A 26800-nucleotide genomic window follows, 5' to 3' on the forward strand; every position below is an offset into this window, starting at 1 on the left:
TATCACAAAATAATGATTGTGTGTGCACATCAGATTTGAAGTAAGAACTGAGAAACTTTCCTCCTTCAGCAGATTAATGTAAAAACAGACTTTTGCTGTGAAACTCTGCACATAGCCCACATCAGTCTGCACGGTGAGAGTCACACATCAAGTTGAAGTCACAATAAGCAAAACACATTTTTGAGTTGAGGGCAGCTTTAAAAATACTTGATTTAATACACCCCTTTCATAATAGACATTTTGACATGTCTTCGCAGGAAAACAAGGTTTAAATAATAATACTAATAAGGGCTGCACTTTTAGCTTTTCTAGTTTCAGGGCCAGGGAAAATGTTTATGCTGACTCACTGGCAAGACTTACTGATACAGTTCCGTGGAGCAGAGCCAACATTAACAGTATTAATTACACCCATACTTTTCATGCTATGAAAATCTGCTCATTCCATGACCCTAGTATAATGTGTGATAAGTGTTTCTTGGTGTTTTTATAGCATTACCTGTGATCAAAGTATGAGTCATCTTTCACAATGTAGTTAAATAACCAAGCTTGTCTTGGGTAAAATGTGTGGCTCCTCAGAAATCTGGAAACTGCCTCAGAGCTAGTCTAGCCTAGTTCCTCCACCTGTAAACAGATACACTGAAGGACTTGTTTGTGTCACATCCAGTTTAAATGCAGGAAGCATTTTTCACAAACACTTCCGAAGAAGTGATTGTGAAACAAAAATCAGCTAACATTGTTCTTCTGTTTTTAAAGCACATACTTCATCATGGTACAATAAGAGCTGACACAACAGAGGATTGTTAGACAGGGCTATTGTTGTTTTAAAGGAGGATCAACACATTTGTTAAGCATTTTCCCTGAATGAGGATCAGGACCTCTGTCACCTGGTGAGTTGAAGTCCTTGAAATATGTCTGAAGCTTTAAAGAAAAAAATTGAAATAACATTGTGTGTTTGTATGTGTGTGCATTTCATCTTTGTTTAAATATGTATTGAAAAAAACAGTGTTTTCCTAGTCCAATAATCATATTCATAGTTGAACAAATAAACTGTAACTCCAGCTTATGTGTTTTTCTAATGCCATCTCTATAACTCACTGTTACACTACACACGACCTCACATCAGTGTTGCCTCTGGAACAGCAGAATCAAGTTGAACCAAACACAGTTGAACATGCCCTTAAAAGGCATCTATGCTCATAGCCTGAGCTGCTGCTCTCTGATGTCTGCTGGTGCAGATTTTAGCTCTTTCAAATTGGCTTGGTGTGTAATTCATACAGTATGACTATACAGAATGTGTGTATTATACTGAGCATGTTGATATAGTATATTTTGTTTTAAGGCTTTACCAACCAGAATTACAGTTGCTGCAATTGGTGTTCTTTTGGTTTTCTAATCCTTTGATCACTGGATCATCAGCCTCATCCCTGGTCTCTGAAGAAGACAGCAGCACATTGTTGGATGTCGGGGACAACAAATCTTCTCCTGTGATGCTTGCAGTCAGCAGATCCAGGTCTCTATACCAGAGACTAAACAATGATTTTAAAGACAGACTGGCTCTCTACTCCTTTAGTCTCTACACTGCAGACAACACAACAGTGAACTTGCTCAGGTGAGGAAAAGTGATATTACTTAGTTCAACAGTATATTATAAATCTTAACTGTATTACATGTACATTACATTACATGTGTACTGTGAACATGCCTTGAGATTTTCATTTGCAAATGCACTTAATGAAACAATTCTTAAATAGAAATTTAAACTAGTATATTGATGTGTTTTTTTTTTTTAAAAAAAAAAAAAGCTTATATATCATTTTATAACGGGTTTATTCATTACTTGTACGTGGCATGGTTCTGGAATGTCATAACAATGGATCACCGTAATTAATTAATGGCCAAAACTGAAAACACTGTTAAAGTAAAACAAAAACTAAAAAAAAGTTTGTCTATGTTGAATATCTGAAGTACAAACCTTTGTGAAAATATTTACATATACATAGTTTAATCAGTGCGGACGACAACTTCTTCAAACAGTTAACTGCTATCTCATGGTCAGGTCCCTAAAAATTTCAATTAACATACACTGGAAGTGAAATGTGACAAATGATATCCCATTACTGTTGTTTTTGTGTATACTTGTTTTGCCCACAAGTGCGTGCAGTCTGTCAATCACAAAACACCACCCTCTTGTGGAGGAACTGCAGCCCACTGAATGTGAATTAGAGTAAATTACACGCCAGTATGAGGTGCTTTGTTAAACAAATGTATCTGACAAGTTCTGCGCAGACGTGATGAACATGAATAATAGTATCACTGTGCCCATGTGACTTTGCAGGTATTAACCAGTATCTAGTGGTTTGCCTTAAAGACGCAGGAATCTTTTATAGGTCAGTTTTGTCAGACAATGTATATAGACAAACCTAATCTTTGTTGTATAGCAAAAACAGTGCGTTAAGACAAAATATGATCACCAGTGCCCCAGAAAGGATAGATTTTGAATCCTTTTAGAGGGCATGAAAGAAAATTATTTCCTTTGAAAGGTAAAAGCTTTAAGAAGGAATTATAGCCTGTGGATCACATTGCTATTTGGGATATAAAGTGATTTCATCTTGTCTAGTGCTAAAACCACTGAAGACACCAAGGTTAATGTCCTCCGAGAGAAATATCACTTGTGTAAATCATCAATGTGTAAATCAGTTCAAAGCAAAGGAAATATCTGTAGCACTGTCCAATCACTAGCACTCAACTATATAAACAGGAAGTTACAAGCTGTAACAAACTTCCAAAAACAAGTTTTAAGTCAAAGAATAGGCTATATCAAATGTAATAACTTTGTTTTATTTATATATGCAGACATGAAGAGGTGTGTAAGAGTTTGCAGAATTCATACAGTTGAGAAAGAGTGGGAAATATCTCATTACAACAACCTGTGTGACGTTGTCTAGTCATTCAAGATAACATTTTGTAACTTGAGGTAGGCTATAATGTGTTACTTGTGAGAAATATAATTTCAGCATTTTGCTCAAGCATCAAGTTGGATATTTGAACCATATTTCGTATTAAGTCTTTTGCGCTGAACTTGTCAAATATTAGGAGTATATTATGCTGGTTTTGCCAGTTAAGTCAGCTATGTCACACTTAAACCTGGCAGTTAGGCATAAATGTTTTGTAATAATCACTATTTAAGCACTAGCTTGTGTGGTGCAACAAATTTTAATTAAAGTCCTCAAACTTAAACGACCACATAGGTTGTTTGTCTCTACCCTCTGATGTGACCCATAGGAGCATCTTCTGTGGTCATGATTAATAGAAACTTTGACTATCCAGCTGAAACATCGACCTCCTCCTCTGTAAATGGACTTTGTTGCTGTCACCTAACTTCCTCCTTTGCTCCTGTCATGATTGCTACGGCCGCTAGAGGTCGCCTGACGATAAGACGTAGCTCTGGGTCGTAATAAGCTGTTTGAAGAGATACACTACAGTCACCTGAATATGGCGCATTTAGCCTGATAGTCACACATTTTTAAGACTCAGCATCTTCAACGCTGACTGTTTTTATATAAACCCAAAAGTTAATTAGCATAAATGGCAAAACATGTATACAATTTTAACAGGCCCCAGATCATAAATTGGGAGATAAAATTTACTAAACATATAACTGCACATTTATATGAATACTTTTTTTTTTTTTAATCAACTGATTGATTGGTAAGTTTAAAGCACTCTTTTGGCCAGTCATACATTTCTAACTAGGGTGGCAGTGGGGGTCTTTATTTCTAAAACCTCGGCCCCAGTCCAGCTCCTTTATCTCTTACCAAAAATGAAGGACTTACAGTAAGATTAAAATAACAGTCCCTGTGGACACATAGCCTGCAGTACAGAGCTACCATGATGCATTCAAAAGTGAGAAAGTGAGCAGACTCATGAATTTTATCAATCTATCAGCCGTTGTTTGTCCTTGTTTTGTGTTTGTCTCTGGTACTGCTATGATTATTCTTCCAATCCCCCCTTTAAGACTAATGGTTTTTACTACCTGTTTAATTTAGAAACCAGCCAATGATATAAAGGCCACATGCAAAGACAGCCATTTCGGCTTGGACTGCATTATCTTGAGTGCTGTTTGCCTTATCTGTGGATGTCCGAGTCTCTTGACATATATGGATAAAGCCGTCACCCTGCCGCCTGACCATACAGTCCCAAAATAATCTGAGCGCACAGCTGAGCCCCGCTCCGCGCCGCTCCGCCGCCTCCGCCGCCGCGCTGCGTGGGAAACGCTGCCGTGAAACCTTCCACCAGTGATGACGAAATTCTGTTATTCTGAATACTTATCTCAGTTCCGTAACGCTGGAGGTAAATGTAATAATGCTCTGTCGCGACTGCAGGGAGACACGGGGGGAAGAGAAGGTCAGAGCGACGCAACGTCAGAGCCGGAGTGAGTCTCTCGTTGTCGCGGCTGTACGGCACAAAGGCAGCATGTGTTTATGTACGTGTGTGTGTGTGTGTGTGAGTGTGTGTGTGTTGAGGGTCTTTGTACACGCAACTGAGGTCTTATGTGCAAATAGAGACGAGTATGAGAGAGTCGATTTTATTCTTGATGAATTGAATAATGTGATATATCAGTTAGGTTTGCTTATTTAGGTGAAATATACACAAATACATTAAGATAATCACCTAAATTGAAAGAATTAAGGTCCATGGTTGTATTAAAACTACATTCCTCAAACACTGCTGATGACTGTCTAGAATTACTCTCCGATGCATGAAGTGTAAGTTAACTAAAGTGTTTTTTTTCTCTCTCTCTCTCCCTCTCTCTCTCTCTCTCTTTTCAAGGGATGTAGACCCGGTGGTCTTTGCCATAAGGAGAGGGGATGTGGAGGCTGTTAATGACCTGGCAACATCCGCTCCTCACAGCCTGCTGAAGGAGAACAAAGATGGGTGGATACCTTTGCATGATGCTGCCTACTGTGGACAGGCGGAGTGCTTGAAAACCCTGCTGCGGGGTATGACACTCAAGGCATCATTGTTTTTCCCAAACAGCGCATTTGCTCACAGTCTGGGCTTAGTGTCACAATGTAGGAAGGGAAAACATAGATATATTCAAAGAGGTGTTTTGGGGCACTGTTTGCACATTCTTGAAATGCTAAATGAGTCATCCAACTGGTTTGTGTGACATGTATATTTTCTGCTCCAGTCCATCCAGGTTCAGTAGACAAACGTACCTTGCAGGAGCAGACGGCCTTGCTGCTCGCTGTGTCTTGCGAACATTTGTCATGTGTGCGGTGCCTTCTGGAGGCTGGTGCTGACCCTGACATCAGCAGCAAGAACAAAGAAACCCCTTTGTACAAAGGTACAGCTGTGAAACCAAATTGTATACAACAGGACTATTTGGAAAAAACAAGTATGGATAACTATATATCTGCCAGGCACCGGGTGGAAATGACTCAGTGTTTTCTCTGTCTCTGTAGCATGTGAGTTGGAGAATTTGGACACGGTGAGCCTCATTCTCTCTCATGGGGCCAGTGTGAACCAGCGGTGTGGTCAGGGCTGGACAGCCCTTCATGAAGCCGTATCCAGGAACAACACAGAGATCTGTGAGATACTAATAAGAGCTGGGGCTGCAATCAATCCACCTAATACCTACAGCATCACACCGCTCACTGTAGCAGCTCAGCAAGGACAGATGAGGGCACTGTGCTACCTGATTAAAAAAGGTACTTTTCTGCACAAAATTCTCCTACTTTTCACATTTCAAATCCCCATTAAAAGTTTATAAAGAGAGAATGCTTTTCTGTAGGTGCAGATGTCAACATGCAGACATGTGATGGCCTGACAGCCCTGCATGAGGCCAGTAAAAATGGCCATGAGGAAATTGTAGCAGTGCTGTTGACTAAAAACGCAGATGCCAACAAAACCACCAACTCAGGACTTCTGCCTCTACATATTGCTGCCCAGTATGGACACCGCGAGTAAGTTTAGTTACTGTGACTTGTGTAACTAAGTATTATTATAAAAGAGAACATTAGTCAACTTGTAACATTTGTGTTAAGATACAAGATTTGTGTTTATAATGTACAGTAGAGTGGTTATTGTAAATGGTGTTAAGAGTTATAGAAACTCCTCTATAGTTGTTGTCTTTAAATATTTTTCATTAACATTGTCACTTTTGTGTTGAGGATTGTGTCCCTCCTTGTCTCAGTGACAAGTCGAGCCCGGCTGCGGCACAGTTGGATCAGCCCCCTCCACCTGGCAGCACAGCACAACAGACACACTGTGGCAGCTGTGCTTCTGAAGACAGGTGCAGATGTAAACGCCACACTGGCCCATAATCACTCCGTCCAGTATGCCGATCAGCGTGCAACAGCCCTCTACTTTGCTATTGCCAACGGCAGCACCAAGACAGCAGAGGTGCTACTAAACGCTGGCGCTAGTGTAAGCCTGGACCCAGTCAGTCCGCTACTAATGGCTGTACGTCAGGGCTGTGTCAGCACCGTGTCTTTACTGCTGGAGAGAGGGGCCGACGTCAACACCAGAATCCTATCTTATGCTACTACGTTCCCTGCTGTTATTGCACTTTGCATGAACAATCTGCCTCTACTCAAATGCCTTTTGGACAATGGCTGCGATGCCCTCTCCTGCTTCACCTGTACATACAGCACTGCCCCTCACCCAGCTTCAGGAGGATCCCATATCAGAACTGTTGGCAGCAATGGAAATGTTTTACAGAATGACAGCATGCTTCCTTTAAGCTGCTGTCAGCCAACAGAAAGAGCAACACAGGTGTGAAAAATCCACAAAGACAGTCTCATGGATTTCACAATTACTGAAATTTGTATGTTCATTTTCTGTAATTAAGCTTTTTCCTGAATTTCATTTACAGTTCTGTGAGTGGATCTCAACACCAGTTATGTGTAAATGGGCAGGACCGATCATAGACTTGCTGCTGGAGCATGTTGGTCATGTTCAACTGTGCAGCAAGCTCACTGAACTACTGGACAGCCGAGAAGAATGGCTCGCCATTAAGAGGAAGTCATGTGAGTGTCAAACGAAGTCTTATCATTTACTTACTTCCTCATATATCTCCTTATGCAAACACATATGCGTCCACTCTCTGTCTTTCACTTCCTCATACGTGCATAAAACACATATGTGGTTTTCAAATATGTAAGTGACATTCCTCTTTATCTTTTTTGTTTTTCTGCAGTGTCTCCTCGTCCCCTGCAGCACCTCTGCAGATTGAGCATTCGGGTCCACATGGGAAGACGCAGACTGAAATCTCTCTCAAGTCTACCTCTGCCAGACAGAGTGATCCGATACCTGAGCCTGACTGACTGACTTTTAAGATGAACTTCAAGCAGTATATGCATGAGGGGTGTGATTAAATTTATCATTTTGTGATTCTTTTTTTAGTTGTGTCTGATACCTTGAATCTGTACATGGTCCTTTCAAAGTAATTCTATGTATAAAATATCTATTTATAGCACGTGTAATGTGACAATAAGGTTCTTTAATCTGTCCCTTTAGAGTGTTTTTTTTTTTTTCACAGAAACCTTCAGTGAAAGATAAAAATTATCTAATGCCCAAGGGATTTCTTGAGGGATGTTGAATCATTTATTTAAAAATAAAAGTCATTGTTTCAAATGTGCCTATGACAAACAAAAAGCAAAATCTATGCCCCATATTCTATTCTCATAGTTGAAAGAGGAAACTAAAACAGGATGCTTTCATTCATTTGCATGGCTTCTTCCTACCTTAGAAAAGAACAGGCAGTATCTGTAGAAACCTAAAAGTAGAAACCTTTTAACTTACTGTCAATGTTCAGATACTTGGTGGCATAAGACTGGCATCAAAGTGAAGCTGATGAAGTTATTCTGCAAGTGCAATTTAGTCCTTTAGATTTAAACAATAAAAATAGATGAAGCATTCCAATAAGTGCTTGAAGAAGAGTCTTATGTTCAAATGCTGAAAGAGAAAGAGGCTGTGTAGAACACAAAATGAAAATAATTAGTCCTATTTACATATTTACACTTTTTTTTTTTTTTATGAGTGAGTAATTAAATGAATCCAAACACGCTGAAGATCGGGGACTGGACGGTGGGTTTGGTCGGTATGGGTTTGACCACAACATGTGTGTGAATTTTCTGTCCATAAGGATGCTCAGGTCTCTCTGTCTCAGTCCCTGCTGCCTTGCTCCACAGTCCCAGAGGCGGATGTGGGACAACAATGTGACTGTGGAGGACCTGGTGTCCGTGGTACTGGAAGGGGCAGCAGCCGCACACACTGACACAGTGGTGAGAGGTCAGGTCCAGTTTAAGCGTCTCTTTGTCCGCAGAGCCTCGTCGACTAGACGCAGACAGTGTGGCCTTTGCATCGTTAACATAACTCCTTTTCCTCTTTTCATTTTCACCGGCCTCAGATGTGCCTGCAGAGCTCCTTTTCAATCCCAAATGTGAGTGCTCCCTCTTAGTTTGGGTCAACTTGGGTTCCTCCCAAAATGAGGCTGGTAGCTGGCGCTTCCTCATAGGCACCTGTTCCACTGCGCTCCCCACATTCTCCACATCGTGCGCAGAACTGGCCTTTTCTGCGACCTTCACACTTTGGTGAACAGACCCCACAGGTCTGCCGCATCCATATTCCGCAGGCCTGTGTGTGTGGCATCTCGGCACCCTGGAATACTTCTGGGAGAACCGCTTGAGTTGTTTCTGCAGATATTTCCTGTGATCCACAGAGCGCCTGCACGGAGCTGACTTATCCAAGGCCGCCTTGATGTCGCTGGATGCCAAATTTACAAAATTCAGCAAAGTTTTGACCTCGCTGTCTGCATTTGCCATTTTTGCCAAGAGTTTATTAAATCAGTCCATGTTAGAGCTTGTGGCCCACCATCAAGATCTAAAGGGAAATCAGAAAAAAAAGACATTAGGCTTTGCGTAATTACGCGCGGTGGGAATTCTGCAGTCATGGCCAAACTGAATGTAATGCATCTTAAGTTATACTTTTTCTGACAGCAATAACCCTTCACTCACCACTGCTGGATGGATCCAGACTCTGAAGCCGCAGTCCAAGCACAGACTTCTCTCCAGGCTGCAGTAGGAGCACTTCAACAAGTTGAATGAATATAAACTCCTTGTAGTTATGGTGCTTTCCTTGAACCAATCAGCGACCCCAGGCCCCTCACAATGCACCCCAATCAGCCTCCAAGCGCCCTGCTATCGAATTCTTCACCATTGCAAATTGTTGTCATGGAGATCTGTTAAAAGCCGCTGAGGGGATGCGATATTTCTCCTACACGGTGATTTCTGCGCGGTGGCCAAACATGCCCTGAAATCCAGAGGGAGCATGAATAAAAATGACTAGGCCACGTTTTCTACTGAAACATGCATGCTTTCTAACTTTATTTTGGAGCAGTTTAAAGTTGCTTAGTTGCTTGTTTTTTTTTTTTAACATAGATAGGCTACCCCTCGCACCCTCCCCAAGAGTGATGTCAGCTGTAGGATTTGGTGAGGAGGGGTGTTGGGGGGGGGGATCTAAAGAGTGCATAACCATGGAAAGGGGCTTGAACGCTCAAGAATCTTGTCTTTCTGTTTGCCCCCTCAATCGAGCGACACAAAGGCTGAATTACTCATTCAAACCTCGCGGGACAAAGGGGAAGGAGCTGGATAGCACTCCTGCATTTGTAGTCAAACATTTAGAGACTTAAATCGAGTCGTCATGAAGGAGAAAGAGTCGGACAAAGCCCATAGAATTGCCATCAGCAAACATTTTCCTGTGTCATATTATGGGGTCTCCATGGCTCCCTCTGGCCCGCGGACAATAGCACAAGTTTGCACACTCGAATACTGTCACCCTGCCAACGGCAACAAGGGCCCAAAACAGGACAATCCTCAGAGAAAGCATGGGCTCGGCGGGGAAGGTTGCAATAGAGGAGGAAAAGGGGAGTTGTGAAATGCTAATTGAGCTTCATCCCCTTATTGAAGTGGAAAAGGAGCACCTATCCTTCCATTGAACCACAGCAGCAGTGGAATGAGATGTGAGGAAAGTGTTTGTCCGGTAAGTAACACCTCAGGCTAACATACACCATGAATCACTCTTATACCAGGATACAGAAAAAAAAAAAAAAAAATCTGCAGTCTGTATCAAGGCTACGGGCCATTTATTTAGAGTGAAGTGCAGGCTTCATGATTGATTGCCTCATTCACTCCGTTTGGGGTTGTCTGAGGAGGAGCCCTGCAGGTCTATATGTGCTCTGACTGGTCTATCTTTTAAGACAGTGCATCTCTCTTGTTCTGGAGAGGCAATGGGACCCTATTGTCCTCCTCTCTAGTTCTTCTTCCCTTCACCTCTCTGTTCAGCTGAAAAGGCCAATTAACAATGGGACTCCCCCACCCTCCCATGGCCCATCACCCCACTCCTGTGCTTTTGAAGTGAGGAAGAATGAGACAGGCAGAAAGAGGAAGAAGAATAATACCATCCATAAATCCCACAGTGTGTCGATGTTCTTGTGCCTGGACAGGTGGATGGGATGTTTGTCAGTCATTTCAGATATGTGGTGGGTTTATGCATGTTCTGAAAAATACTCAACCAACTGACAATTTTCACTCATTTGTACATTTACTTATCCACTTTATTCCAGTTTAAGAGGGTCATGGGAGTCTGCCTACACACGGCAATCCACTTAACAGATGTGCAGACATACCAAAAAACAAGTTGAAGTCTCACTCTAACTGTTGCACCTGTGCACCCAAGATATGCACCAAACCTGCATATCTCTGCTGCACATGCAGACTGCACTTGGCTGCAGCCAGGAAGTGTTTGGAGGTGTCTAGTGATGTGTAGTGATGTTACAAACTATCCTCATTGCTCACTGTGTTTGCATACTGAAACAGAAATCGATAGAGGCCCAGTGGAGCTCTATAGTAAAACTGTAATCTGACTCTATCTGCACGAGCTCTTGGCAGAGGCTGCTGTCCATGATACATCCATTACTGGAACCTTTAAATGGACACTTTTTTTTCTGTCACCTGGGTCATTTCTTTGCTCAAAATAGCTACAATAAGATAAGATAACACTGTACTAATCTCTAAGGGGGGGGTACGCTGCTCCAGCCACACAAGAGATAGACCAGACAAAGATATAAGAATGATAAAACAGGACAAAGGAAATAAAAACATAGCGAGCTAAGCCATACATTGAAATTAAATAAAAAGGTATAAGCCATATCAGGATGTACAGATCCATAAAAAGAATAGCTCTCTATGATAAATGGAATGGGGCTCAGAACCAAATGTAGTATCAAAGGAGGATGGCTATTCTGTCTACTAAAGATCTACAGATCTCAGGAAATGGAGGAATTTGTTTGAAAGAAATGTGTCAAATCAATAATGTTTGTTACTGAAGTCATGTACTTGACTTTTAGAGACAGAGATTTTTCTTTTTTTTTTTTCTTCCTCCCTGTTTACATACACAAGGGAGGCAGGATTTTAGAAATACCTCTGAATATAATGCAGTTCATTAAAACATCATCACTGAGTGCGACCTCAATGTTAAATGTATAATTTAATTCACACTTGTGTGACAGTGCCAAAAGATTTTATAGTCGTCATAAAAGTAGATTTGTGTGCGTGATGGAATAACCTTTCCCAGAAAATGGGAGGAATGGATTACATCACTCCAAACAGCGAGGATGTTATCACTTCTGGATCTGGATAAATCGAGGGAAAATGTGGACATAAAGACATTAGAGGGAGAAATGTATCCCTTATTTGGTTCCATGCTTTTTTCTCTTTTTCTTTTGTAAAATATGTTTAAATAATTATGAATTAAAAGCTATTTACAGATTCAAATAGTATACAGAAAATGGACAAGAACTACACAATAGTTAAAAACAAAACAAAACAAAACAAAAAACCTCTGCTTGTGTACATAAATCTGATTTATGTGAACTGGTGTAATAAAGAAAAAAACACAGTTTCCTGATAATCATGAAAAGGAAGTGTTTGTTTCTTTTAAATAATGCTCTTTTTAGTGTTTTTCTTCAGTTATATCCTTAGTTAACAAACATTCTGCTTAGTAGACAAAGAGACACACCAGTACACTTCTCCGAACTTAAAACAACAGAAAAACAGCAGAATTTTTACATTTGTGCCAATTATCTGTAACACATTTACATGGAATGTATGTTATGTATTGCCAGACATTTCCACTAGATGGCAATCTACCTCCACTGTGATATAACCCAGCTGGCCTGATGCAATAAAGGAGAATAGAGATAAAGATAGATGCAGCTGAGTTAATTTGCACTGAACATTAATATTCCTTACTTGACAGGTTTTTAAATCTCTTTTTGTTCGGTGCATGTAACATTTTGGGGCTCTGTTTGTTTGCAGAGATGCTGATGATTACTCTTGGCAAGAATAATAACACTGAAAGACCACAGTAATTTTATTAAGAGCTTTTCTTATCTGAGCTTAAAAGGGCTGTGTTGTATGTTGTGGCAGATTGCTGGTTGTTGGAATGAGGTGAGGCAGCAGGAAGGAACCGGGAGGATGTAGTGCTTTTCTCTTGTCAGATAATCGATACCGGGACAGACTGTAGGAGAGGATGGACGAGCTGAACCGCTGGGCACACTACACGCCAAACCCAGGCTTGTTGTTCACTTTGGAAACTCAGAAAAATATCTGCATTTGTACTGTATGTGCAAATGCTGTTTAACAGCAGCTGTGGATTTTCCACTCTAAAAGTCACCCACAGCTCTTGTGCATGAGCTCACCCCATTACTGCCTGTGAAGAGCTTTTTGATAGGCAAGAGATGTGATAAATGCTCAGCTGCAACAAAAGGCTGTTGGGCTAGATGCTGAATCCATTGATCTTAATCCAAAGTTGTTTGAATAGTTGGCTTAGATGCTGTTTGTGTTATGTGGAATAAGCAGGCTGTGGCACAATTGGCTGTCACTTCTGTTTATTTCAACCACAAGCAATACTTTCAAACAGAGGATAAGTCATACGGGTACAACAAATGATTGTGGATTTATGAAACATGAATAAGCAGTGGAAATAACAAACAGGCTGTGCAGCCGGTTTCAGACATCTCAGGTTCAAGCATAACCCACTGTTTAAGGGCCTTACAACGATCCATATAGATCACAGAAGGAGCAATTATTCATAATTGACCTGCAGATTCCTTTCTCAATGAACAAGGCATATAAAATGGCCATCACAGTTGTATAAAGGCCAAGACGATGTCACTTAATTAAAACTATGATCAATTAAGTTACTCATTGTTAGCAGCCCACTTAAAGCACTGAGACTATATGCAGTTGGGTTTTTATAAACGTGGTGATGTCCCATAACAATTCAATACAGACCCAAAGAAAATATTCTTCTGTGTCTGCTTCAGTAGTCATCGGCGACACTAAGATGAGCACTAAGGTTTTATTGCCACTGTCAGTCAACTGTTTTAGTAACTGTGAACGTGGCTCTCTAGTACCATCTCCATGAGCTGTGAGCTGTGGGGTAATTTCATAACTGTGCCCAGTGAAGACCACCAACAACATTATGCAACTCCGCTCTTAAAAACTACCCATAGCAGTCTGATTCTTTGCACTCTGGCCCACAGCATCCTCCTCTTACAAACCACATCAGCATGGTGCCAAAAGGTGGAATTGCAAAAATAAAAAATGAAGTTTAGGTTTTTAAAAATAAATGGCTCATGAATATCTTATAGACGTCTTTGTTGTTGAGCATTAGCAGTAAATGCCAGGTTACATCAGTATTGTTTATCTCAGCCTACTTTGGGACACTGGACCACGGAGTGTTCTAGCAGGCACACAGCACATCAAACATGGGTATGGCAATGTTTTCACTCGGTAGGCGTCTTGCCCTCTCCCTCCCTCCCTCCCTCTCTCTCCACTTGACTTTAACTCGGTCCAGTACGCGTCATCCTTACGGACTCGCCTCCACGCATCGTGGGCTATACTTTCTGCCTGGACCACTATATAAATCAAACACAAACACAAACAAGCAAACAAAAACAGAAAACAAACAAAGCCCGGCTGGCACCATTATCGACGGCCCTCATAACCACATCCCCTTCGCCCCCTCTGCGCGTGTGTGTGTGTGTGTGTGTGTGTCTTTTTCTTTTTCTTTTTTTTTTTTTTTTTTTGGAGTGGAGGGAGGAGGGGGACTTTTGGAGAAGCGGAGGGTGAATTTGTGTGAGCACACGCTGTCAGGATGAGCTGATGTGAGCGCTGCATCAAGTGCGCGGCGGTGATGCTCCCGTATAAAACAGCCCGCTGTATTTTGGCACAGAGGGGGACGCATCAGTTTAACCCTCGGCTCTGCCCTCCGGACTCGCCCATACAGTATCCAGCCTAGATAAGTTGAAGGGATGTGTGATCCCATAGTGAGGAATCCTACCGCACGATACTCCTGAGGATCTCTCTCTCCCCCTCTCTCTCTCTCTCTCTCTCTCTCTCTCTCTCTCTGTTCGTTTTTCTTTTTTTTTTTTCTTTTTTTTTTTCTTCAACTTCGATGGCTTGAGTGGCCCATTTTGCACTCATGCTCGCAGCCGAGGAGGGATGTAAGGTACGGGCCATCTACCGCCCTCACATTGCACGGAGTAGCGGCGTGATTCAGGTCGCTGTCTGAGTGCCAGTAAGGAAAAAAAAAAAAAAAAAAAAAAAAAAACTACTTTCGAGATGTGAATTATCGAGATTTGCTACTCAATCCACCGGCTCGCCTGTCCTATGCTATCGACAACGGGATTTCAAGAGGAAAATGATTGTGGCATAAACTATCTCTGGAGACGCCTGTCACAGATATCGCCGCTGAACTGGACAGGGTGGATGGTTATTTCCCAAACACTTCAAGCCTATGTATACTGCATTCATTTGTTGGAAACGCTGCCTAGTATCTTCGAGAACAGCGCAAGAGGAATGCTGGTCCAAGATCTAATGCCATTTACTTTAAGTTTTTGGCCTTTTTTCTTCGGTCATTGCCTTCTCTCACTGTTTTTACTCTCATGCCAGGTAAGGATCATGTTCTGGCGCGCCACTTGTCAGTTTACGCATGAGAAGAGGTTACACTAATGTAACTGGAGTTTGATTTACTGATGAGCTGTGCTTAAGAACTGTGGAGCTCTCTTTTTTTTAAGTAACTTATGTGCACATTAAGCTGCAGTTAATATATCATACCTTGCTTGTGTGTATACACCAGATGCTGGGGTCACCAGTCCCGGGGCAAACGTGTTTAGGAAATACTGACAGACATGTAGAGTTTCTAGCAAGGCATGAGAAATAAGTACTCCCGTCCACACACAGACACTCAGCTCTCTTGTGATGAGAACATGAAGTAGCCAACTGTGTTTTTATGATAACAATATTCAGTTATCCCACCAGGATCCCTGCAGCAGGCATATGTTAGTGATGAGTATGCTAACCTCTGCCCTGTGCTGCTGCCTACAGATAGTGGTGAGATGTTGTTCACACGCACACAGTGTTGCCAGGGTTCATGTGTAATGTGATCTGCTTGAGTTTCCAAGTCCACCCACGCACACTCCTCGGGGCAGCCTGCTGCCCACTCTGTTGGTGGGTGGTTCCTTACAGGGAGCAGGCTGCAGCCATAGACGTGATACTATTCTGCATGTACTACATACACACAGCAGCTCCAGTGACAACAACACTGGAGCTGTGATATGAAAAGAATGCTGAGAGGATGCCCACAGTGCTACTAACTAAGAGGCTGCTGAGTGTTCAAGAGTCTCCATTTGTGCTGCACAGTGTTGTGCTGATGGTACTTCTGAGTAATGCACTGAAGGACAGAGCCTCAGTCATTTCAATGTCTCTCTCTTTCTCTCTCCTTCACCATAAGGGAGAACTCCAGAGGTCATGCTCACGGACTGTGACAGAGAAAGTTAGTGAACAGTGCCAGCTGGCATGCCACTGTAGAAGATACCCCCCACTTCCTCCGCCACCGCCTCCACCGCCTCCCCCGCGGCTACTGGGCACCACAGGTACTGACTCCCAGGTCACACTCTCAGGTTTGACACCTGTCTCACTCCAAGTCTGTCTGTCTCACTCTGTCTCCATCTCATTCCTAGCCAGACGCAGGTGTCAAGCAACTGGCTAGTCTGAAGAAACTGTTTTGACGTGAAGTGTTTCCTTTTATGCACAGGAGGAACGTACCATCAGCCCCCTGAGATTTAGTGTGTGAGTGCCCGTGCATGGGTGTAGTTTTGCACGTGTGCATCTGTGCATGTGATAGAGCCAGCAGGATGTTGACAGCTGAACACAGGACTAATTTATGCCGGGTCTGACCTTGGGGAGTACCCAGCTGCCTGTGAAATCCGTGCCTGCTGGGCTGCCAAACTCAGTGGCTCAGTGGTAGGGTTTCCCCTGGAGGACCCCTGATTAAAACACAGATGAGTTAATTAAATTAGCTTTAATTTGTTAGAGATAAGGGGCTAATGAATCAGCCCAGTAGTTCCAGCTTCGTTTTGAAGTTGAGCTGCCGGCAATAAGGGTGTGTATGCTGTGTGTGGTAGTCCTTGTATACAACAAGCGTGTATATGGATCCAGTGCCTGTTGTGGCAGTTTTCCCTTGACACTCCCTCTTTCGTCCCACTCTGAGATGTTAAATCCCCTGACAGATAGGCAAACATATTTCACCAGCCTGCTCGCTGAAAGTTGATATGATTTGTATGTCGTCTCAAGCACCTTAATGAACAGTGCGCTGAAATATGGGACAGGCGTTGCTGATGATGCAGCCATTCTGAGCTATTACTGTGACTCTTTAGAATCACTCACCCTGAGCCCTTAATATTATGAGTAGGGAGGAGTACTTAATCATTAAAGTCTCAGCAGAGAGCAGTAGAAAGGTTTTAATCAATCAGTTCCAATGATTTTTTTTTTCTGTCTGGTCAATTTACAGGGACCTCCTTTTTCCCCTGACTCACCATGTGAGCTACCTATGAATCGAGAGTTATAGACCCTTCTGTGATTGTTGTCAAGGTCACTGCATAAATGCTGCCAGGACCATCTGACTGTAAGGTGGGGGGTTTGAATGTCCAATTACAGCCAATGCACAAGTGCAACTCGGCGCTCACAAGGGTTCGGTGCCTCCACAAACACCAGTATGTCATGATAAATGCTGATAAGCAGGTGGACTTTTATTCCTTTTTCAGTGCTACACAGAAATGTTTGCAGAGGGTGGAGACACCATGAATAATTCACTTAAAGGGAGCTTTTTTTGCTCAGTTTTCAATTTAATCTGTACAGGCACATAATTATCTTGATATTGCTTCAGTAGCCCAATTTGCAGAATGGTTAGAGCTGAAATTTTACATGCAACTGTAGTCTTTAAAAATACAATGAATATGCATAGCTAAAAAACTGGGACAATGGCTGAGATCTTATCTATCTGCTAAAAGTCTAAAAAAAAAAAATAGAGAAATTGGCACTGTAAGTAAGTGTCTGTGTGCTAAAAATGGTTTCCGAAGTCCCTTCAAAGGAGTGTGCTTTATCACAATGAAGTAGATCCTTACCACTGACTGAATTAAATCCTACAACCTTTGACAAAACGCAGGATTAAAATGGAAGTTTGGCTGAGGGGAGCTTTTAAATTCATAGACTTACCATGTGGTGTGCTGCACCGGGAAGAGCCATGCCTTGTTATTTGTCCCATAGAAATGTGCTGTGTTGAAAAATAGTCTAAAGCATTACTAAGGAGTGTTTGTTGCTATGGTGTAAACCCTTTTTCTCATTCATAAGAAAATAAGGCCACATGCAGGAGTTAGGAGTTTGCTATTGCATGAGCAGAACAGTGTATTTGCTCAGGAGCATGACACCGGAACAAACCTGCATTCATAGATAGGTAGATTGATGTGCACATGACTAAACTGATTAATAGACGCAGGAGAGCATCAAACACTGCAGAGAGAGAAGAGACAAGTTCTGCATTACGGCCACGAAGTTGCTGATGCACATAATGTTTTATTCCTGGTGAGTGGTCTTGCGCCACAGATCTAATGTGGAAAGAGCAGGAGGTTCCTGCAACAGTAATTGGTGTGAACAAGAGTGCTGGTGTAAGGAAGGCTGACGGGACCTTAAATGATTCATGGTGTCGGGTTGGATATCTTTGAACGTTGAACCTAAGACCTACAGAACAGACGAGGACACAGCTACATCCCAACTCAGAGAGCAAGGGAAGAAAATCACCCCCATGTTGCTCTGTTATTGTGTTTAATAATACAATCACCAAGGATATAATAACAATATTAAAGTCAGCGTTATGGCTAAAGTGATCTAATCATAGGAAATGTTTTGGGCTGTTGAGCTGAGTTTTCTGATTCGTTTTGTTAAACACACTCTGTTCACTCTGCTTCTGTATCCAAATCTGTCTCCTGCTGCCTCTTCTCTTCTTTCTAAGTGGCAGAGCCCATGGTGCCCTTGTTGAGGCCCTGGTGGATGGAGATGGACATTATAGTGCTTGGAACGGTGGGCTGTGCCTCAGTGGTCTTCCTCCTCTCAGCCATCATCATCTGCTACAAGGCCATCAAGAGGTTGGATGTCTCTTTTGATTTTTTTCTTGTAGTATTTGAGTTAGATCTCACTCCCACATAGCTCTAAAATATTTTTAAAGTGATGACAAATCGAAATAGGAACTGTCACAGGCAGGTTACTCAACATATCTTGTGTAATGTGGCCCACGGGAGACCGTGCTATCTCTCCTCGCTTTATGTTAGACTGACGCAGGGGGCTGCGATGACCCGTCATCAACCTGCTGGGTCACAATGAGGTCAGAGGTTAGATAATGGAATGGGTTGTAAATGTCACTGAGGAAGATCCACGACAGTGAGTAATGCAGAAACATCCTATATTCTAAATTAATTTATTGAGGTGCATGATGACCTGTCTTTACAATACTGTTGATTTTAATTTGCATAAGTGTCTAAAGCTTCCTAGAATGGCAGCTGGATTCATGACCATGAGAGCACAAGGCGAGCGAAGGAATCCCAAGACACTGCTGTTGCAGCGGGAACTGTTTTCCCCCCATTTGGCTTATTAGAGAAAAGGCTACATGAGGTTTTAGCCTGCAGCACAACTCAGACCCAATTCTCTGTGTGACATTCAGGCAGCACGGTGTCACACATGCACTCTGACATCCACGTTAATGTTCCCAGACATTTAACATACACACAGACACACACACACACACACACACACGTCCACAGCGTGCAAAGCACTGCACATGCACAGAGAAGCATGCAGAGGATACTAGTGTGCACCCATCCATATACGCACAACATTTTTACATACATACATACATCATCTTGGCATATTTACACACTCTATAAGATATGGCATAAACATTGACTCTCACACATTCATGTGAGAACAGCCACAGATGTGTGTGCTAAATTAGGGAGCTACTTCTATGTTTTATTTATGTGTATTTAAATAGATTTTGTGTCCTACCTTATTATATTTACGGGACTATTTTGAGCCTGCATGCCCGATATGGCTTTCCTCAGCAGAACTCTATTTCTCCTTTCTTTAAACAACAAATAGGCAAAGTCAGGCAGCGGAAGTAATGGGTAGTTGGCTCAGGAATTCATTATGGCAATTCTCCAGCCCCCTGTGTAGCCAAGGGGCACCTTTTTTAATGCAGCAGTGGTAGGAAAGTGTTGTTGCAATACGGGCTCTAGCCCCAAACCCAAGTCATTATTTATGAATTAATTTGCGCAGTCATTCAGTCACAGGCCACATCTTTTATACATGCAAGCGGGTCGTGTCCTGAAGCTCTGTGGGCTCTAGACTGCAGACTTTGTGCCACGCCAAGCTGCCCTCCACTCTGAATGAGAAGGGAAAAATACACAGGTCCAGCCAGACTGGCCTCATTACACATTCATTAGTCACCGGCCAATAGGAGAGCAATCCAGGGAAAAATGTGATTCCTTCAACGTTTGTCACGGATGCTCTAATCATCCATCGTTCCTAAGAGGAAGGCAGAGGAAGCAACTCAGCGAAAAAAGGACAGATAAAATGTTGTCTACCAAAGCAAGCAAAGGCAGTAATTGAGCGTCTTAGTCAATAACAATGTGAGAGAGGGTTTGTCAGTGAGAAAAACACAGCCAGTTATATATAGCCATTCCAGCCCCTCAGTGCTGCGGGCTTTCCCAATGAAAATCAGCTGGCCGAGGGCCAAGGCCTGAGCACCACAGACAGCAGAGGAGCTAGCTCTGCAGGTCCCAGCCCTCCTGGCCTTTAGTTATTTTTTTTAATCTTTGTCTGCCAGTCATCTGTCAGAAGCAAAGGGGGCTGGAAAGAAAAAACACTTCCATACAATTCTATTCAGAGTCCACAGCACCAGGGAGGCTGGTGTGTGCAAGCTTAGAGAAGAGGATTCAGACACATGCTGCGTTTCAGTGTTGCTGTGCCATCCGAAGCAAAAGACATGATGCTGCAGTCCAGGCTGTCAGCCATCCAAGAAGCCAAAACAAACAAAACTCAAACCAACTGACTAATGAAGCTAGATGCTTTTCCCAATCACTTCCCGCTCAGGGAGGCTTGTCCAAAGACGGATAATACATCACAGCCAGCCCTGTCCAAGGGCAATACACTGTATCCAAAATACTCAACCAGAGATACAATGAAAGGGACATACTTTTCAGGCAAAATGGTTTAAATTCCAATATTTACTGATACATTGTTAATCTCCTCTGTTTTATTTTCAAAATTACTGCACCATCAAAACTGGTGACAGATTTTTACAGTCTGTTTTTTAATACTTTTTCTTTGAACCATAGCATGTTACTCTAATTTCCAGATGGCTGGAGTGATTGTAAACAGCTCAACACATGTCCCAATTTCACCATGATCCATTCCCCAAACTTCAAACAGGAATGTGTGCTGTGATTGCACAGCTTTGATATGAAATATTCATCTAACCTGTGAAGTGTTGTGTTGCCACCTGCCATGTGTCAACAGCATGGCATCTATTATTGAAGGCCTGGGTAGAGGTCGGTTTGAGGCCCCAGTGCTCTGCCCTGTATGGTGGCCCCAAATGACATGGTCAGTCTGACCGGAGATTACATCCTGGGAGAAACAAACGTGGCTGAAGCACCGTCCAGCAGGCTGTAGATCACCATACCATAACATGAAATACTGACCTGTCAAAAATATTCAAAATTAAAACCATTAGTAAACTGCAGGGACGTTGCATAATGTGAAATGAATATAGACCTCACTGACTCTCTGTTCCGAGTAGAAGAATTCCCAGACTGGCTATAAACAATGCCATCTGTCCCTTAGAGAAAACTTTGGTATATCCCAACTCCCCTAGCTGCAGCTGCATCAGCCAATCATCCCCCTGCAGCAGAATGTGTTTCCACCCTGGGGCTGGACAGTTTCCCTTCTCAGGCTTTCCCCCTGGTCCCACAGGGACACAGCAAGCAGCATCTGTCCTACATGGCCAGCCTGTATCCCTGGTGTCCTGAGCCATGCGACCTGTCCCAGCTGACAGTCCCAAAGGAAGTCTTAGTCATAGCCTCGTGTTTTGTTCAGAACTTTTTTTTCTAGAGCCATGAGCTCACATTACCTCCAACAACCCCTAAACACTGAATTACATCCAGTGTGCCTTGTTAACTAAAAAGCCTGACATTTATTTTGGGCAACAGTTATTGGTAATCATCTTGATCATCATAATCAATCTGAAACTATACAATGCCAATGTACAGTTTTAAGCTCTGGTCAGAAGTGAAGAGAGTTGATTTTAATATAAGTTAATAAAACATAGTTAAAGCTAATCTAAGTTTTATTTTTATTTTTAAGAGTCCACAGTCATGCTAACAGCTGTGGGATTCTAACATGCTCACAATGTCAATGCTAACATGCGGATGCTAAGAGGGTGTAATGTTTATCATGTTGATTATCTTAAGATAGCATGTTAGCATGCTAACATTTGCCATTTAGTAGCACTAAACACAAAGTTATTTGTTTTGCAGGTACTTAAACCAAAGTCTTGGACAATCTTAAATGTTGACTTGACAATGAAGAGTCGAGGGATGACCAGAGTTATTACAGTTCATCCTGAGGGAAATGTTAATGTCTTTTCAAAATTTTATGGCAATCCATCCAATAGTTGTAGAGGCATTTCAGTCAAAACCACAAATGTGCACTTAATGGTGGTGCTAGTGGAAAAGTCAGGGGACCATCAAAGTCAGTAGGATTTGTCCTCTAGGGAACATGAATGTCTGTATAAAATGGGAAGCCATGTAATAGCTGTTATATAATATTATTTTAGTCTGGACCAAAGTGGTGGGCTGATCGACAGACTGAAACTGCCATTCCTAGATTCATGTCGCTATGGTTAAAGTTTAGAGAGGAGGCATACCTGGAGTGTTTATTATTTAGACCCCACTGTGATTGAGGCGAAGCCTTTTCAAGATGGGTAAACATCCCGAGAGTGACTTTGGTGACAGCTGAATGTCGTGTATCTTCCACTGAAAAACTGGATGGAGTCAAGCTGAGCAGGATTTCTGAGGAGCTCTGATGAACACAGGAGGTGGAGGGACAGAGGTGATGCACAGCACTGAAATGACAGCTGAAAACAGCTGAGACAGGAACAGCTTTAAAACCTGACAGCAACAAGATGGTTGTTTCACAGGTGTGGCAAAACCAGACTGGCTAAAGTGCATTGGGATCAAGCAAAAAAAGACAGCTGACAAATTGAGTTGACAGCTCAGGAATTATGAATAAATAGAGGGCACATGTGCATGAAGTGCTAATTGCACATTTAGTAGACTGACAGTAGAAGAAAATAAGAAATACCGATGTTAATACCTGTATCTGATGAAATTTTAAACTTAAGATCAGCTTTTTGATTCTATTTTAATCTCAAATTGATTATGATTCTGTGCAAATACACGTGAGCAACATAACTTTAATGTAGACATACAAAAACATGCTACAGCCCTAAAGCTAACAATGGTCAGTTTTCACTAAGATCTTGTCAAAAGTCAAATTCCATGGTAAGTTTTGAGTCCATGGAAAAAATAAAAGAAACACTATAATATATTGAATATAACAGAAAGAATATAATGCAATATTCTACAAAAACACTACAAAATGCTGTCTTAAACCTAAATACAAGGGGTGGTTAAAAGATAATGGCATATGTTAAAATGTAATGTTAAGTAACACAAGTAGAGAAGAGTCCTAAAGTCAGTTACCTAACACAGTAACATCTATCTAAAGTTGGCTAACATCACCTACTGGCTAACCAAAAGGCCAAAACCTCAGAGTCTTTCAAAAATTAAACCTCTCTTAAAAAAGTAATACAATTTTTTAGTGTCACTTCTCTGACACAGCCTCAACGAACATAACATATCTGATACATAATAAACTTCATAAATAAATGTAGTTTTTTTTCTTGCAGCGCTGTTGAATTGGATTACATTATCCCAGTGTGAAATGAGCTCATTTCAACCTATAAGGATTCCCTCTCTGCACATTGCCCGAGAAATCAAAACGATTTGTGCTGGACTGGACTGAGAATGACTGTTCGTCAAAGTTGGACCGGTCAACCGGGGATTTCAGTGGAGAGGAGAGGCGACAGTGAGCTAAGATGTCGCTCAAGGGTCCTCTGTGCCAGTGAAGGCACTGTACAGCGTTGAGTGGGACAATGACTGTACTAACTGTATTCAGATCTGTCTCTGAGTTACATAAGCCCGAGCAGGGGAGAGCAGCTGAGGGGGTCGGTGCAGAAGCCACAGTACACTGGACAAATATAATAACCACAAAGGCACCGAGGAGTGCATGAAAAGGGCGGCATTGAATGATACTGCTCTTCACAGGCCAGTAGCAGCAAGGGGATCATGTGTTACAGCTTTATTTTGCACCAGAACGTACTCACAGAAAGGACAAGGTATTACAGCGCAACCGGAGTTGAGAGGGAATCTCACAAGAGGTTATGTATCGATGTTATTCCCAAGTTGTTTTGACAGCCACACACATACTCATTACTTAGCGGGAAGATTGCATCTAACAGTCAGAGTAGCTAATTGCCTTATCCCCTGTGTTGCAATGCATCCTTCCCTCCTGTCTCCTTCCAAAAGTGACCTTTGAACATTGAGCTTATTAGAAAGGATCGCTGAGACCAGCGTATCCACCCAGAGCAGCCTGAGAAATCAAATCAGCCTAAAGGTTAACAGTCCAGAAACTCTGTTTAATGACATGGCCTTTAGCTGAGGGGAAATATAACATCAAATCTCTCTTGACAAGGAATTTATCCTCACTTTATGAAAATGTTTATTCACAGGAAACCACTACGGAAAGAGGAGAACGGGACGAGTCGCGGGGAATATGCCATGAGCATCCGTAACAAGAAGGCCATGGGTACGAACAACACTGTGGTATAGACTGTCTCCTGGGAGACACAGGAAGTGACATCATCATTAACGTCTCTCACCTTACCCCAAATACAACATTCCCCTCTCACCCAGAATGCAACAGGGTTTTTTCAACCCTGAGGTTTTCAAATAGGTAAACCTTCCCTCTTTGCTTGGCATGTTGCCCGGACTGAAGACACCATTCAGCTCAAGAAGAGCTGTAAGAGACAGAAGGAAAAAACATCAAGGCAGAAAAGACAAAGAGAAAGATCCACAAACCCCCATGGTGTCAAAAGTGGCACAGCAGGCTGAACATTATGCTCTTAGTAACAGCAAGTGTTGCTGACAGGCTGGTTGGCTGCTGGCTGGAGAGGGACTGTCTGCCAGTCTGCTGCAGATCCAGACCTCACACACTGTTGACATCTGCAATGGAACAACAAGACAATACAGCAGCCCTGCAGTCCCATGGGCGGCCAGACAGGACAACCCCTCACACAATAAATAACGTGCATGCAGTTTTTACAGAGAATGCAACATTTTTTATATTCCAATCCTCACACGGTCCATCTTTTGTTCTCCATTTTTGAGACAGATGCTTTGTGAGAGGCATGATGTTACTGTCGGTCCCGGCTTTGAGATGTGGATTCATCTGACTATGCAATTTAAAGAAATCCATATTTGAAAAAAAGAGGAGCAACGACATCAACATGGGACGTTTTGGTTATTTTACCATGCCAAAAATGCCACTGAAGACTTAGGCTCAATGTAATATACTTCAGTCATTCATCTATTTATTTGCTTTATTTATTTACTTATCTACCTTTGGATTTATTTTTCTACTTAAAAGAAAAAAAACTGTCTTGTAAGTTACTCACATCTTGAAAAATTTTGAACATCTTGATGAATCCAGTTTATTTCTTGATAGCTCTGTTTTTTAAGTGAATAATTTATAAACCATATAATTCATTTGTGACGCTCCAATGCTTTAAGCCTGCTGTCAGTTTGTTGAGACACTGATGCAGAAAACACGCTTGCTCTGCCAAGAGTTTTGGTATCAGTTGTTTTGTCTCTGGGTGTTTGATATGCTTTTCTCTGTTTCCCTGAGACTTCAGCTAAAAAGTGAGAGGTCTCCATGATGTGCTATGTGAATGTGTGTTTTTCAAACATTATTTCTGTGCTGCATCATATGCCAGTCTCCATTTTTGATTTGTTAACTCCATGCAACCCCTCCCTTCAACAAGTTAAATGTGCTATAACAGGTCATCTGGTTAAATCTTGTTGTTTCTGAGTCTTGGGGTCAGCTAGATGCCTTCAGCTGTGTTACGTGGATTGGATTTGACAATCTTCATTTTTTCTATCTGTCAAGAAGGGCTTAGCCCATCGCTATAGAAACAGGGGACATGAGCCCAGGGCTGACCTTGTGACTGGTGAGAGACAGGAGACTTAGCCAATAGCCAGAGATCAGGTTGCACAGAGGATGGCCTCAGCAGGGATGTGTGTGACTCAGTGCTGTCACAGGCATCCTCCACATCCCCGCTGGAAAAACACAACTAAGCTGAACTGGAGCATCACTCATCGCTGCTCTGCTTCTTTTTTTTTTTATTTTTTACATTAAATCTGTGTGTGTGTTTGTGCGTGCATGTGTGTGTGTGTGTGTGTGTGTATGTTTGAGCGTGTGTGTGTGTGTGTGTGTGTGTCTGTCTGTGTGTGTGTGAGTGTGCATGCAGATGAGTGTACTCAGTGAGAGTGGGCTGTACTCTGTGGCTGTCGGTTAAGTATAGATATTGGCTAAAAAATTGGAAATTTGGAAAAACACATGCTTGCATCTAAACATGCACTGGTATTAGCTAACAGTATACCCCACCATGTACCTATATGAGAGAAATGATGGATGCATGAATGTAAATATTGATATTTAAATATCTGCCTTCTGGACTGTTAATTAATGTACAGTGTAACAGAACATATGTTTATACATAGTAAAACTTAAACAATGTGCTACCATTTAGAATTATGTCAATGTTGTCATGTTGATGGAGCAAGCCATTAATGTATATATGGCAATCAATAGTACATACACAATTTATGCATTATACCAAACAAATAGAAAGATGCGCATAAGTTGATTTCATTGCTGAGTTTTTCAGTTGTAAATAAAACTGTACATAATAACAGACCCACAGTCTATTGTGTTTAAAGAGATATACTGTGTATGCAGATATACATCTGTTGTTCTGTGATAGCAGACAAGCTGGCCCGTAAGTGACTAAGGTGATAAAAGTGAGACTGTTATATTTAGCCTGTGCCCAACCTGTCTGCACTGTGCTGTGCTGTGCTGTGCTGTTCATGTCTTGGGCAGAGCCGGGCTGGCCGTGTCTCCTGGGCCCCCTGCAGTGGAGGACATGTTCTCAGTCTGTCTCA

At 42.1% G+C, this 26800-nt stretch overlaps 3 protein-coding genes across 7 annotated transcripts; 2 read left to right on the forward strand and 1 right to left on the reverse strand.

The window, feature by feature from the left end:
• Nucleotides 1-769: 769 nt before the first annotated feature.
• Nucleotides 770-7585, forward strand: LOC139632986 (ankyrin repeat and SOCS box protein 2-like). Of its 4 annotated transcripts, XM_071498301.1 has the most exons (9): nt 770-887; nt 1417-1609; nt 4831-5000; nt 5192-5347; nt 5466-5711; nt 5795-5966; nt 6174-6777; nt 6878-7031; nt 7202-7585. In XM_071498301.1, the coding sequence occupies exons 2-9, from the start codon at nt 1488-1490 to the stop codon at nt 7330-7332; spliced, it is 1755 nt and encodes a 584-aa protein (XP_071354402.1). In that variant the 5' UTR covers nt 770-887; nt 1417-1487; the 3' UTR covers nt 7333-7585. The 4 variants fall into 4 exon arrangements, with proteins under 4 accessions (XP_071354402.1, XP_071354403.1, XP_071354401.1 ...); XM_071498302.1 differs by lacking the exon at nt 770-887 and having other exon boundaries at nt 1379-1609; XM_071498300.1 differs by lacking the exons at nt 770-887; nt 1417-1609 and adding an exon at nt 4187-4432.
• Nucleotides 7586-7910: 325 nt separating this feature from the next.
• Nucleotides 7911-9161, reverse strand: LOC139632987 (protein FAM181A-like). Its single transcript, XM_071498304.1, has 2 exons — nt 9021-9161; nt 7911-8886 (listed from the first exon to the last, which is right to left on the reverse strand). Exon 2 carries the CDS (start codon nt 8826-8828, stop codon nt 8052-8054), a length of 777 nt encoding a protein of 258 aa, XP_071354405.1. The 5' UTR covers nt 8829-8886; nt 9021-9161; the 3' UTR covers nt 7911-8051.
• Nucleotides 9162-9875: 714 nt separating this feature from the next.
• prima1 (proline rich membrane anchor 1) lies at nt 9876-26555 on the forward strand. Of its 2 annotated transcripts, none has more exons than XM_071498306.1 (4): nt 9876-10044; nt 15862-16003; nt 18418-18550; nt 24310-24557. In XM_071498306.1, the coding sequence occupies exons 1-4, from the start codon at nt 10018-10020 to the stop codon at nt 24407-24409; spliced, it is 402 nt and encodes a 133-aa protein (XP_071354407.1). In that variant the 5' UTR covers nt 9876-10017; the 3' UTR covers nt 24410-24557. The 2 variants fall into 2 exon arrangements, with proteins under 2 accessions (XP_071354407.1, XP_071354406.1); XM_071498305.1 differs by lacking the exon at nt 9876-10044 and adding an exon at nt 14599-15020 and having other exon boundaries at nt 24310-26555.
• The last annotated feature ends 245 nt before the right edge of the window (nt 26556-26800 follow it).

Source organism: Trachinotus anak, unplaced genomic scaffold (assembly GCF_046630095.1).
Source record: "Trachinotus anak isolate AG129_WGS33_773 ecotype Australia unplaced genomic scaffold, CSIRO_AGI_Tana_v1 ptg000015l, whole genome shotgun sequence".
Taxonomy (NCBI): domain Eukaryota; kingdom Metazoa; phylum Chordata; class Actinopteri; order Carangiformes; family Carangidae; genus Trachinotus; species Trachinotus anak.